The sequence below is a fragment of the Corylus avellana genome, chromosome 6 (genome assembly GCF_965113065.1).
Source record: "Corylus avellana chromosome 6, dhCorAvel1.hap1.2, whole genome shotgun sequence".
Classification (NCBI taxonomy): Eukaryota; Viridiplantae; Streptophyta; class Magnoliopsida; order Fagales; family Betulaceae; genus Corylus; species Corylus avellana.
This window is the reverse complement of record NC_142495.1, coordinates 22,426,309-22,440,802: the sequence shown is the minus strand read 5'-3', so window position 1 is coordinate 22,440,802 and position 14,494 is coordinate 22,426,309. Positions and strand designations below refer to the sequence as shown.

Sequence of the window (14,494 nt, the reverse complement as noted above, 5' to 3'; positions counted from 1 at the left end):
TCTAGATCTTATATGGGATCTATCACATTATCTGTCCAAATTGTTAGCAGTTCAGATAGATAATTACGGACAAAAATTAGCTACAAACAGGTTTGTAGCTAATTCTTACAAACCAGTATAACAAAGTGATGTATCCCAAAAGTATGTGAGAAGCACATGCTTTCTTATTAATACTATTAAAAACACAAGTAAGAAACACATATTTCTACTCACATGCGAAGAAACATTTGACAACTTATTAGACTGGTTTGTAAAAATTAGCTACAAAACATCCCAATCTATGCATCGAGAGTCCCATATTGTTGACAACCCCAAGAGAAAATCCTATTGTTGACGGCTCCTAACAGCTCAGTGAATCAATATTTGATTTCTCTGTTACAATTTTAACAGAGTAGTTGTACATAGTTTCCATATGCACCATTAGACCATTAACAATCATGAGGTTTCGACCATTAACAGTCGAGTTTGGGAGACTCAAAATGGATAAAAAAAAACATTCTGTTAGTCTCACAGCAAACAGGATTTAAAACCCTTTTCTAATTCCTGTGCATCCAAGTTCTTCCCTATGAACACAATCTTGTTTGTCCTTGCTTCGTCTGGGCCCCACAACCGATCAGGTGAACCTTGGAAAATGTCATGGACTCCCTGTAACACAAGAAGCAACAATAAGTTCTCTATGCACTTTCAAAATCCACAAGGACTCATTGAGGTTTGGATTTAAGCCAGACAAAAACTCAAAGCTCCAAGATAAACAAGAGAATATGGTCCTCAATTTAATGGGATGCTGAAAATCTGTCTAGCCAACAGAGAAGATGTTGAAATAGGTCTTCACTGAACTGCGATTAATTGAATACAAATTGCAGTTCTACCTTGGTGTCTTACAGCCAAACATTCACAAGTGAAAGAAGAGAGGAATAAATTGAATCAAAATCTTTTCAGCTATGTATTGATATAACTGTGACAAAGCCTCAAAGAACTTACCCAAAGAATAACTATGAATAAAGATAGATAGCAATCAAAACTAAGTACTCATCTATAAATAACCAGACAAACATAGGTGCCACTTCGAACTCTTTCACCCCACCTGAAAAACGAATCTCTCATCCATGCCCTGAACGGATAGAAGACCTTTCATCCTATATATGTCCTCGCTGCGTTCCAACAACAATGTACCGAGCCAGATGTTAGCCTGAAAAAAAAAAAAAAAAAAGGGAAGAAAGATAGGTCATCATCTCAAATTGTCAGTTATCTACCATCTCCAGACTATCTGAAACTAAGAATTCAATCCTCAAAGAAATAGGCAGAAAAATGCTCCTCTGTCGCTCATCTTGGTTCACTACATTCAATAGATTTTTTTTTTTTTGATAGGTAAAAACGAGGGGTGCAACACAACATTCAATAGATTATACCAAAATCATAAAGGCAATAATCACGAAAAGTGCAATATGTGTGTGCGCATGGAGAACGAACCTTCTCAAGATCTAGACTCCCTTCACAAACTATGCTGACAGAAGAAACACCAGGATCATGACTGTGATCATGAGAGTGATGACCATCATGATGTTCTGCATTACATGTACCATACCAAAAGCATTGTTATTGGTTTACGTTGTTGCAAAAAGAAAACTTACCAAAAGAAAAATGACACTAGTGCATTGATTTTTTTGTCCATATACGAAGAGAGACTTGTTCCAAAAAAGAAAAAGAGAATTATACCAGTACATGTAGAAGACAAACACAAGTTGCAAATTTCGATCTTAATTAATGACCAGGGCACTAAAACAAATAATCACACATCTCCACAGATTGAAGCAGGAAAGTTCCAAAGAAGATTAACACATAACAAAGGAAAGTGAGAGTGCCATAGGTATGAAGACCATACACTTACAGAGAGTTGTGCCATTTTGGACAGCTACCTTTCTCTGACTGTCCTTGGACACACAGCACCCTAGGAAGTAGTAACTATCAATATCTGCATCTACGACACGTATTTTTTCAAGCTTTTAGCTTGCCTTAAGATAAGGCTCAAGGAAGATGCCCCAACGCACTTCCTAGCTGCTTAAGTAACACTTTGTGGAGTTGGACTAATATCAGACATTACACACACCTTGAGACTCATTCTGCACCTAAGATATGCACACAATTCATGAAGCATAATTCATCGATTATTGTTTTGGTGAATATAGTTGATTATGTCTCTTGTGGCGCTATTGCTTAAGCACTCAGTCAAAAGTTCCTTACCAAACTTTGAGCGTTAAACAAGTTAAAGGCATGTACGAAATATAGTTGACATTTTGACATTTCTTACTTTATATAGTCTAACCAAGTTACTTGTTCTTCAACTTTAACATATTCTTGATTTTGTTATGATAAACCAGATTATAAATTGGCTACATATATTTCAGCTCCTAAAGAAATCCACTCTTAAAATTCCTTTATTCAATTTGTACATTTAGGGATAATTAAATAAATGCACACAAAATGACTTGATCTAAAGAGCTGCAACAGAGCATAAAACCTCTTTAAAAATAAACAGTCACAGGAAATCAAGGCAGAAGTTCTTCTCAAAGAACATGGTAGTGAACGATATCAAGCCCAGGGAACTGCAAAAAGCCTAAAATGGAAGAACATCAAACCCATTCCATATTATCTACAGATTCTTAATATTGAGAAGAAAAATGACTGAGATACATTCATTTTAATGGCTAGAGTACGCAACACTGAAAACAGGCAATATGAGGGTGGGTGTTGTATTCTTTAGTGTGGACTCTCTTTATAAGGACACTGCGTTTTGTCTTTTATTAATTCTATACATTAATTACTTCATAACAATATCCTCATTCCAACCGGTGAAGCCATCACTACCACAAGTTTTAAAGTTAATAAGACAAAAAACCAGTGTAAAGGAAGGGCAGCTCACAAAAATCTGAGCTTCCACCTTAAATACAATGAAATCCATTGTTAATCAGCAGTTACGATCATCCCTAACTACTTCTAGAACACTACAAAGCAGTGGACCTACAGTCTGCCCTCTCCAAGCGTTCGAATCATCATCTGTTGATCTTTCATGCAATTTTGCCGCATTTTCTAGCATCTGAAGAGATGCAATAGTTTTTTTCTTTAATAAGTAATGTTGTATATATCAAAAAGCGTAGAGGGGCGCAACCCTAGTACATAGGAAGTATACAAGAAAACGCTTGAGACTAGGGAGAAAATAGAGCAAGGACATCTAAATAGCTAATAACTAAAGGAGCTAAATAAGCAGATGTCCAAGTGAAGAGGGAAAAAAGAAAAAAGAAATATGACTTGAGCTTCTCCAAAGTCCTCTCAAGATTATCGAAATTCCTATTGTTTCTTTCCCTCCATATGCACCACATAAGGCAAAAATGAACCATCTTCCAGGCGACTGCACTCCTTGAGTTATCCCCAGACCACCAACAAGCCATTACGTCCGCCACATTGTTAGGCATAACCTAGGAAAGCCCAAATCAACTTAATATTGTGTTCCATAAGGTGCAAGCCACCTCGCAGTGGAGGAGGGGATGATCAACGGATTTCCCATCCAATTTACAAAGACAACACCGATTAACCAGGATGACTTGTCTTCTCCTAAGATTATCCAAAGTAAGAATCTTAGTTGGTGTCAAACAAAGTGGAATGCTCTGCTTTGGAGTTTTATCATGGTGAGAACCTGCAGCCAAGTTCATTACCTAAAACACAATGTTGGTTGCGACCAATCCCCCCCCCCCCCCCCCCGGTCTTCCCTGAAAAGAAAAAAAAAAAGGGACCAAAAAAAGAACTACAAACATGTATGCGCCGGGACTTGCAGAGACAAAATACAGTTCGAGTAAGCTCCTAAGAATCAATTATAGCCAGACCCTCATGGAAAGTGTTCCAACATAATTTCCATAATGAATAAGTGGCATGCATCTATTTTCTATTCAATCTTCAGATATTCTAATAATGGAGCACACATTTGAAGTCAACTGACAAACTTTTAATTGGGACAATGTCTCTTTCCAAGCTACCAAAACGTTGTCATACCGCTATAAATTCGAAGAAAAAAATAATTTATTTTTTATTTTTGAAAAAAAACAAAACTTAAAAACTAGGGGTGGCTCGGCCACCCCCTAGCCATTTCTTCTCTGGACTTTACCTCTTTAGAATTGGTACTCATTGGCCGGCAAAATTCAGAGTGAGGTTTTGCAACAGGGATTAAGAGATGGCGAGAATGACGATGTTTCTTCTTTGGACTCGTCCTTTTCGGAACCCTAGCTCTCATTCAGGTAAAAAATAAATTCCCTCATTTCTCTAAGCCTCGATTCTGATATGATGAGATTGATCTTAAAGCGTTAAAGAATTCCAAAATTCTTGAACAGACATGCTACGATACAGATCGATCTAATAAAAACATATAAAAAAGGTTACTTATCTCGTTTTATATATGGAATTCATAAATGATAGATGTTTCAGGCTAAGAAGTCAAAGGAAGATTTGAAAGGGGTGGCCTGGTTTTTTACCTTTTTTTTTAAATAAAAAAAATTATTGTTAATTAGATGGTAGTTTGAGGATGGCATGTGGACTTTACTTAGTAGTTCTTGTGTTACGTTATAATTGCAGTTGTCATGAAGTTAAAATGGTCATGTCATAGATTAGAACTCTTAATGAAATTGTTAAGGCCTGCTAATCTCCTAAGATCTCTTCTGGATTCACCAGGGATTATAATTTATCACAGAATTGTTAAGATCCTTAAAAAATCTCCAGAGAAAATATGCCTAGATAACAGAAACTAAAACAACTGCTATTAAGGATAAAGAATCTCAAAAGCAAAGGTGACAGTGAATATTAACAGGGAATTAGCTAAAAATATCTAAAAATTTTCATGGACTGTCCAGTCGTACTTTGACAACAAACAAAGAACAAGAAACCAGAAAAATCGCAGCAACATATTCAACAAATTGTTAGAACAACACATATCCTTTCCTGATACACAGCATCAGCTAATAAAGGAAAAAAACAACATTATATGCACATGCAAAGCTCTTATTTGACTACAAACAAACAATAGGAAAGCAGAAAACCACCATTAACACCTACCACAAATTGTTAGAACAATGCATATCCATTGCGATACAACACATAAGATAATAAATAAAGAAAATAACATTTTATGTACATGCAAGTCAACAACGGCTCTCACTTGACTACAAACAAACAGGAAATTAGAAAACACCATTAATACATGGCTTCTAGAACAATTATTTTTGTTGGAACAACACATATCCATTGCTGATACAATATCAGGCCATTAATAAAGAAGATAACATTAAATGTGCATGCAAAGGCCAATAATTACTCAATCAAGTTACCGTGCTTATGGTCATGGTCACCGTCATGATGATGATTGTCATGGTGATCATGGTCATGATGATGATCATGGTCATGATCTTTCTTTTCACCTTCGTCATTGACAACACTCTCAATCCTGGCAAGATTCCAGCAATATTAGCCTACAACCCCAAAATCACCAATTTGTGCTCAAGTGAAACTGAGTATGTCTTTGTGAATGACAAAGTATGCTACTAAAATGGTGCCAACAAATAAGTCTAAATAAATGAGACATGCATAAAACTGAAAAAGTGTTCTGCTTTAACTTTTCAAAACATAGAAGAAACAAAAAACACACAAAAAAAAAAATAGAAACAAAAAATTTGGGACTGATAAAGGCTGACCTCCATAGGTGACAGCTGCCCACCCTTGTATGTGATGGGTGGAGGTTGCCACCCCTTCACTGTGGGGGGGGGGGGGGGGGGGGGGGGGGGGGGGGGGGGGGAGGGCGGGGTGGGGTTTGGAAGGCCCATCTCCATGCCTATGGGTCTCTACCCTTCTCCCCTCTATGGGGGTGGAACACAACCATAGAGGGTAGCGAGGGTGTGTGGAGTTCCACCCCCACCACCCATTGCAGTGGTGCACAGGGTGGATGCTGGAGGTGGGGAGGGGAGACCTAATTTCAATGAAGGGGCGGCCTCCACTTCGTGAAGCCCAACCTCCATTTTTGAAATTTTTTATAAGTAACAAGGGCAGCCTCCACTTCTAAAAAAGTAAACGTGTTTTTAAAAAATTCATATATGAAGGTGGGGTAAGTTTTCTAAAAAGTGTTTTGTATTTTGTTTTCTGAAAAGTGTTTTGTCTTTTGTTTTAAAATATTTTTAGTGGTGAGGGCCACATCTGAAACCTCATTTGGTTAACCATTGTTTAAAAAGTGTTTTTCAGTGTTCAAAAAGCTAAAAAGTGTTTTGCGAAAGTTTGCCAAAACATGACCAAAATTTTTTGAGCCCTAGTGCAAAATGGTATGGTGATACATGTGTAAAATGATGGATCTAAATAACAATATATAGATAAAGAAACTGGTTTCAAACAAAAAGGCAGGGAATGCACTAAATATGCAGCCACTAAGATTCGTAAGGTATAGAACCATTCGCAACAAGTGAATGAAAGATTACCTCTCCAAATCAAAGCCTCCAACCCCAAGAACATAATCCAAGTCAACTTTTCCAAACTCTGTCCGCTTTAAATGAGCCATGCGATTTATTTTCTGTGCTCAAACATACAACATCAACATCAATAGAGTACTCAAATTGCAGAAATTGTTTAGAAAATTAAAAGCCAATATTAAATTATGAAAACAAAAAACAATAAAACTATTAAGTATAATAAAATAAAAGGAGGGGATGATACTAACCCTTATTCGCTGGACCAAAGAAGCAACTTCTGGCTCACCAACAAGATCAGTCTAGTTGCAATGAGGATAAGAAAATCAGTAAGAGCAAATAATTTTTTTTATTATTAATTTTTTAATAACGAGAAACCCCTCCAAGACAGTGCTACTTTGTATAACCACCCATGTTGGGTAAACCTTGGACCCGTGTAAAGCACCCCCTTCACACGAATAGGGTAATACTCCGGCTTTGCCAGCGGGCTAGTCCTAATGAATTGTTTGCACCCAATAAGATTCAAACCTTAGACCTAATGAAATGCCACCAAGATCAAGGCCCTTACCACTTGAGCCAACCCCTTGGGGTTCAGTAAGAGCAAATAAATTATATCCTCAAGTAAAACTTTCATCATAAATCTGTGATATTATTATGAAAACCCTAGCATCACAAACACAAGATAAAGGACTCCTAGTTTATACTTTGTATCTTTGAACGACAGCTTTTGTTTCTCCTTTGGTAATTAGTTATCAAGATTTCTTTGTTCTCCTTTCTCCTTCTAGTTAAGTGATTTCTCGTGTATACTTCCTATGTACCTAGGAGCACCTTACGGCTTACACTTTTAATGATATATCAATTACTTATGAAAAAAAAACATTAAAGCCAAATCTTTTCATGTCTAAGACATCAATTAAACACCCATCTCAGTACAGCACAATCTATCTTGCACCGCTCAAACTCTTGCAGTCAAGAGCTGGTACTGTGCCGTAATTCAATGTAAGCAGCTGTGTTAACTTTCTTTTTTTTTTTATAAGTAATAATCAAGTTTTATTAAAAGCGCAAGGCGCCCCTACGTACACTGGAAGTATACAAGCGGAAACACCCAACTAGAAAAAGAAAAAGAAAGAGAAGAACCCAAAGCTCACCCACAAAAGAACCCCAATAGACCCACCCAAAAACCTTCAAAAACAAACACCTAGAGAAGCCCAAAAGCCCTCGAAACCCACACAAATCGATACAACAAAAAAGCCCTAAGACACAAGCCCTCCCACCCGAAACCCAAGACCCATTTATAAGTAATAATCAAGTTTTATTAAAAGCGCAAGGCGCCCCTATGTACACTGGAAGAATACAAGCGGAAACACCCAACTAGAAAAAGAAAAAGAAAGAGAAGAACCCAAAGCTCACCCACAAAAGAACCCCAATAGACCCACCCAAAAACCTTCAAAAACAAACACCTAGAGAAGCCCAAAAGCCCTCGAAACCCACACAAATCAATACAACAAAAAAGCCCTAAGACACAAGCCCTCCCACCCGAAACCCAAGACCCATTTATAAGTAATAATCAAGTTTTATTAAAAGCGCAAGGCGCCCCTACGTACACTGGAAGTATACAAGCGGAAACACCCAACTAAAAAAAGAAAAAGAAAGAGAAGAACCCAAAGCTCACCCACAAAAGAACCCCAATAGACCCACCCAAAAACCTTCAAAAACAAACACCTAGAGAAGCCCAAAAGCCCTCAAAACCCACACAAATCGATACAACAAAAAAGCCCTAAGACACAAGCCCTCCCACCCGAAACCCAAGACCCATATATATAACTCATATATATAACTTACTTATATATATATATATATATAAACTTGATGGAGTGTAGATTTCTAGAGCCTAAGGCCACATTGCATGGTTGTGGATGCATGAGCCAGCAATGCACTGAAAAAGGGATCAAAGAAAAAATCGAGAAAGAATATGGATATACTTGCAAATATGTAGTGGCTCGCACGCAATATCATATTGGATCAAGACTTGCATGGTTTGTCTAAGCCATTAGGAGTCTAGGATGTTTGATTTTTTTTAAAAAAAAATTGAGTCTTTATTTCACGATTTATGGTTTGTTTTATAACTAGGAGCAACTCTGTAATTTTATGCGATACCTGAAAATCAACGGTATTTTAATAATTGATTCAGTCTAGAACTTTCTAAAAGTTCCTAAGAATCTTGAGCTCATTTTCTTTGAGTAAAAGTTAGTGTTTTATTGGGTATTATTAGGATTTAGTATACTAATCAAATTAGGAGTCCTAGTTCTAGTAGATTAAGAGTCAAAGAGTATTATAAATATGCTTAAGCTCTGTTACGCACTTGGTGGGTTGGAATTAGGGGCGAAAAGGTGGTTATGGTTAGCGGTTATTGGTTAAAACCGCAAACCGTAACTGCCTAGGCGGTTATTTAAACGGTTAGCGATTAACCCTTTTTTGATGGAATTTTTTTTTTTTAGAAATTTGAGCTTGGCTCAGCTCACCAATAAAAATTCCTTGTGCAAGCTCAAACTCACAGGCCAAACAAGTCGAGTACTCAAGCTCAGCTCGCCAATTAAACAAGCCAAACAAGCTCAACTTGAATCCCACCCAGCTCATATAAATTTTTTTAAAAAATTAAACTATAAATAAAATAAAACGGCTTAAGAAGACGGCTTATCTATGGGCTTGAACCCAGCCGATTTATGGCTTGAGGCTTAAGGCTTGAGCCTACTAAGCATTCCACATGATTTCACAAAGGAATGCTAAAGTCCCTTTTATAGATAAGGAATGTTGAAGAGCATTGGTTTCTTAGCAATGTGGGACAAGTTGTTGGACTTGGGGTTGGGGGGCTAGTGTGCACTTTTTTTTTTCTTTTTTTTTTCCTAACTACAATGGGGATTTGGTGTGCACTTGGTTTCTTAGCACACTAGATACATTTGTCTTTAGAAATTAAATTCCTGCTTTGCTAAGCAAATGGATTTTATTTATCATCAGTAGCAAAATATGGGAAAATAAAGAGAAAATGTCCAAACTTTGTTCTTCTTGCAGGAAAACTGCATGCATTCCATCAGTGTTTTGTTCTTTTTCTTTCCACCTTTTAAATTTCTCAGTCATATTTCAAGTTAGCAATGGGGGATTTTTTTCTTTTCTTTTTTCTTAATTGCATGGGATTCGTAAATCATTTTTACTTTCAAGCTTTTTCTTTTTTCTTAATTCACATACAAACAAATTAAAGATCATTCTTGCTTTTCCCTATTTTGTATCCTCTTTTTTTTTTTTGACAATAAATTATATACTATATTCAGTGTCATTTTTTTTTGTAAATAACTTTTATATTTTGAATATATATATAAGCGGTTAGCAGTTTTAAAAGCACCACTAACCGCTAACTGCAACCGCCTAGGCGGTTAGCAGACGGTTATTAATCGCCCGCCTTTTCACCCCTAATTGGAATGTGGTTTATTGGCCTCTTTTGTTTAAAGGATTGGGAACCAAGAAGGTAAGCCCTTTTTTAATCAAGCTGTGTTAGACATACGGTTGTGGAGCTTTGTTGAGAAAAGGGATCATTTATGGAGATTTCGGTGAAATACAGAGAATTTTGGGGGCAATGGTTGGCAAATTTGTTTTGGAGGTTTTGTGGGCGTAACCTGTGCAAAAGCATAAAGGCCAGATTGCCAGCAGCTTTTTGAATCTGTTAAATTTGTGGTGGGAAACAATAGGAAAGTTCACTTTTGAACAATGTGTGATGTGACGATGTTGCTATAAAACGCCTTTATACTGATTTTTTTTATTGCCAATTATAGATATCCTTGTGTTTATTCTTTTTTGGTGGCATTTGAATATGGGAGGATTTGTTTGTGGAATCTTAATTTGAAACTAGAATTAGTATATTCTCTTATGGATATATTATCTTCTAGTCTCCCAAGAGGGAGTAGGGGGGGAAGGTGGGTTGATTTGGAAGTTTACGTGCAATGGAAAATTTGATGTTCCCTTGGAAGAGTGTTTGGCCCAACAAACTCACCAAGAAGGTTGCCTTTGTTTCTTTTTTCCCGGACATGTGCATTGTGAAAGATTTTAAGAGTAGATAATCTCATCAAAAGGAATATGATTCCTGTGCATTGAATTTGTACATGTAAGTCTACTGGAGAAGCAGCTGAACATCTATTACTTGATCACTCTGTTGTCAGAGATTTGTGGTCTTTTGCTTTCTCTTTATTTGCCATTCAGGATGTGATGCCTTTGAAAGGTCATTGATGTGTTTTTCCTTTTTTTTCCTTTTTGATGGAAATGTTTGTTTGAATGGATAGAAATGGACCAGTATGGAATGCTACTCCTCTATGTTTGATGAGTTTTCCATGCTTCAGTTGAAGTCTTTATTTGTGGGATCATTGTATAAATGGATACTTTACTTCTGACTGCATCCAGTTTTCTTCTATTTTAGGTTTCATAGACAGGCTGAATTTTGCATGTGTTCTTTAGGTGGACCTTCTCCATTCCTGAACACTTAAGATCTCTTTTTTATCTAATAAGACATTGCTTATCATCAAAAAAATTAGATGACTAAGCTCTATGTCTGGTGTGCAAAAAGAATATAGTAATCACATGTACCTTATTCACTATGATACGGTCAGCATAAGCAATTTGTTCTACAGCCTCATTAACTATTCCTTTTGGCTTAACTTCATCCAGGTGAAATCCAACATGTTTAGCATCAACCAATGTTACAACACCATCCAACTTGACATCGTTAAACACCTGATCCTCAGCATAAAATGTCTGGATGATAGGAGCCGGATTCGCCAATCCTGCAGAGTAGCAGACAAATCTCAGCAAGTATTACAAAGGAGTAAAAGTAGAAAATATACTAAGTTAATTATCTTGAGCATAAGCAGTCTCACTACCTGTAGTCTCGATTACTATATGATCAAATCTCCCTTTCTTCTTATTGACCAATTCCGAAATCATCCTCACAAGATCGCCCCTCACAGTGCAGCAAAGGCAGCCGTTATTTAACATGACAATATCTTCAGCCCCAGTAGTTTTTGCAGCAACTAAAGAACCATCAATGTCTACTTCCCCGTACTGCAAATTCAAGAAAAGAACATGATATGATACAGGACTTAAAAATCACCTTTAACTATTAATTACCAACTTGGGCTTCACAATATGCACGACTGCACAGAACATTAGAGAGAGCAAGATTTGACCTCATACCTCATTCTCAATGACTGCAATTCGCTTCCCATGCTCCGCAGTCAAGATATGGTTCAGTAATGTTGTCTGCTCAATTCGCATAAAAGCATAGCAATATAAGTACTTATATGTGCAAACATTATAGAAGAAACAAGTTAAAAGTTTCATTAGCACAGCCAACATGGCCTCAAAATTTCCTATACCATCTTTTTAGGATATAAATTTTCTATAGACTGGGATGTAGCAATTCCTCTAACCCAGTCTCTAAAAGTGTTATGTTTGAACACATATTCTACAACCCAGACTCTAAAAGTGTCATGTATTTGAACACATTTTTTTTTTTTTTAATAATGCTATTAAAAAAACATGTGTCTAAGGGACACATGGTACTTTTAAAAACTAGGTTTGAGGAGTTTTCTCACAACTCAGTTTGTAGGAAATTTCTATCTTTTTTTTTTTTTTTTTTTGTTTTTTTTATCAATACGTTACACATGTAGTCAATGGGCCTTGGACTCACGTCTTTTCCCACCATCATGTTCTTAAGATGAGAGGAAGTTCTGTTTAAGCCAGAGCTCATTGACAAAATTTACTCTACAATATTTCTTCACATATGAATATCACTAGCAAACCGCATAGGTCATAAGCAACACACGCAATGGTGGCATCGCCATCAGAATTTAACCTCATTAAGGCTTGTAAAAAGCTACAAATATTTTTCATTACTGAGATACCATACCTCCGAAATTTGATAATAGGTTTACCAGCTAACATTCATTTCCAAAGCACTTTTGAAGAAGCGCTACCTTTTCAAAACAACGAGCTACTTCCAATTTTAACCGTCACTTTCCAAGTCACATTTTCTCACACAATACATATAAAAAGTAAGACTAATACATACCACACAAACATCCCATAATGCTGTCGTGGCAATGTCTAGTAGCTAGTTTTCTTTGCTTACCACCTTTTACAGAGATTCACATCAGCTTTGTGGGATGTTTATGTATTATGTAGCATTACTCAAAAATAAATAAATAAGAGAAATGCTGGATACTATAATTCTATTCAATATTCATGTTGACGTAGGACTCCCAATCAACCATTTGATTTTTTATTTATTTAAAAATAATTAATCTAAGAGTTAGTTGGGAGCATCACGCAGCATCTTTGAATGTTTGATAGAATTAAGAGTATCAGACATCGCCCTCAGATAAATCATTTAAGCTTATTTCAGGAAATTGCACTGCATTAGAACGAAAAACTAAAAATTGAGTTAATATTTGGCCCAAATGATTAAAACCAAATTAAACAGATACCTTTCCAGAGCCTAGGAATCCGGTAATTATAGTGGCCGGAATCCGATCATCGGGTGGAATCTTCGTGGAGACATCGGAGCCTTCGCTCTGCGGCGTCGTTGTGGCGGTGGCAGCTATCGTTAACCGGCGCAAGCCTCCTCTGGGCCTAGCGAAATCCACAGCGATAATTCTGGAGCTAAATGACGACGTGGTGAAGCGTAGAGATTGGGATGGGCGGGTCTTCGGTGACAGTAGAAAGGGAAGGACGGTGGCTCGGAGCTGGGAGAGTTGGTTCCGGTGGCGAGCGGTGAGTGTGAGGAAGGTGGTGGCCAGGTCCGCGGTTATCGAAGCCATGGTCGCTCGAGATGGTGAGGTTTGGGGTTTGGGGTTTTAGATTTTCGAGAGAGAGCGAGTGAGGGTTTATCGGGTCTATCTGGAATCAAACGATATCAAAGGTGTACTCGTGACTCGTGGACCGTCTACAAAGCGTAAAGCCTAATATTAGAATGAAAAACAAAATAATAATAATAATAATAATATGAAAAATGCTGACCAGTGTTCTCTCGTCCTTTCCAATTCTTCTTTTTAAAAAAATAAAAAATAAAAAATCAACCATTAAATAGTCCTACCTCCAACTTAAAAAAAGTTGGGGCAAAATTTTCCAACAAAAACTTCTAATAAATTGTCAAGTGTACTTTTATTAGGTGCTTATTATGTGCTTTTTTAATATTATTAGTAGAGTCTTATTCGGTCAAACCATCCACCGAATCTATTGGGATTTAATTTACTGTCGTTTTAATTTTCTCTTTTTTTTTTTATTCCTTGTTTTTCTTTTTTGGCTAGTTTGGTTGTGTTGGCCTTTTTTTTTTTTTTTTTTTTTTTTTTTTTTTTTTGACACAGTTTTTCTTCTTTCTTTTGACCAATGAGTGTCTTGTTTGGTTTCTTCAGCCCGACTACTGATGATCATGCAGCAAACCCTTTTGGGTTTTGTTTTATTTACGGAACTTTGCCTTTTATTACGGCATATTTTGGCAGTTTTAATTCGTTTGATGGGCCGAGTCATTTATTTGACCCATTCCCAACGATTCTTAGGAAATCTCTGTGGCCTTTGTTTTTTATTTTCTAGTAATTCCCCTTTCCCTTTCCCCAACATTGAATAAAAAGAAGAAGAAGAAGAGGAGGAGGATACCCATTAATGACCCCAAACAAGCAAAATAAATTCTAAACAACAACACATGCAATATAGGAGTGGTTTGTTAGGCTGGGTGAGATTGTAATTATTGGCTTTCTGTTAGTTCCTAATGGACAAAAATTAGCTACAAACTGATTTGTAGCAATTAGATACAAACCAGTAAAATAAAATTGCTAAGTGTCCTTTAACATGTCAAAAGCATATGTTTTTTTAAAAGCATAAGCTTTTCACATATTTTTTTAAGAGTATTAATAAGGAAACATGTATTTTTCACATGCTTTAGTTACACTTGGCAATTATTAGAT

General features: G+C 36.7%; 1 protein-coding gene across 1 annotated transcript; it reads right to left on the bottom strand.

Moving 5' to 3' along the window:
• Positions 1 to 299: 299 nt before the first annotated feature.
• On the bottom strand, positions 300 to 13,465 carry PTAC17 (plastid transcriptionally active 17). The gene is made up of 10 exons (XM_059600082.2): positions 13,019 to 13,465; positions 11,727 to 11,792; positions 11,414 to 11,594; positions 11,121 to 11,317; positions 6,743 to 6,793; positions 6,504 to 6,595; positions 5,370 to 5,485; positions 1,471 to 1,565; positions 1,085 to 1,189; positions 300 to 645 (listed from the first exon to the last, which is right to left on the bottom strand). Exons 1-10 carry the CDS (start codon positions 13,349 to 13,351, stop codon positions 508 to 510), a joined length of 1,374 nt encoding a protein of 457 aa, XP_059456065.2. The 5' UTR covers positions 13,352 to 13,465; the 3' UTR covers positions 300 to 507.
• Positions 13,466 to 14,494: the final 1,029 nt, after the last annotated feature.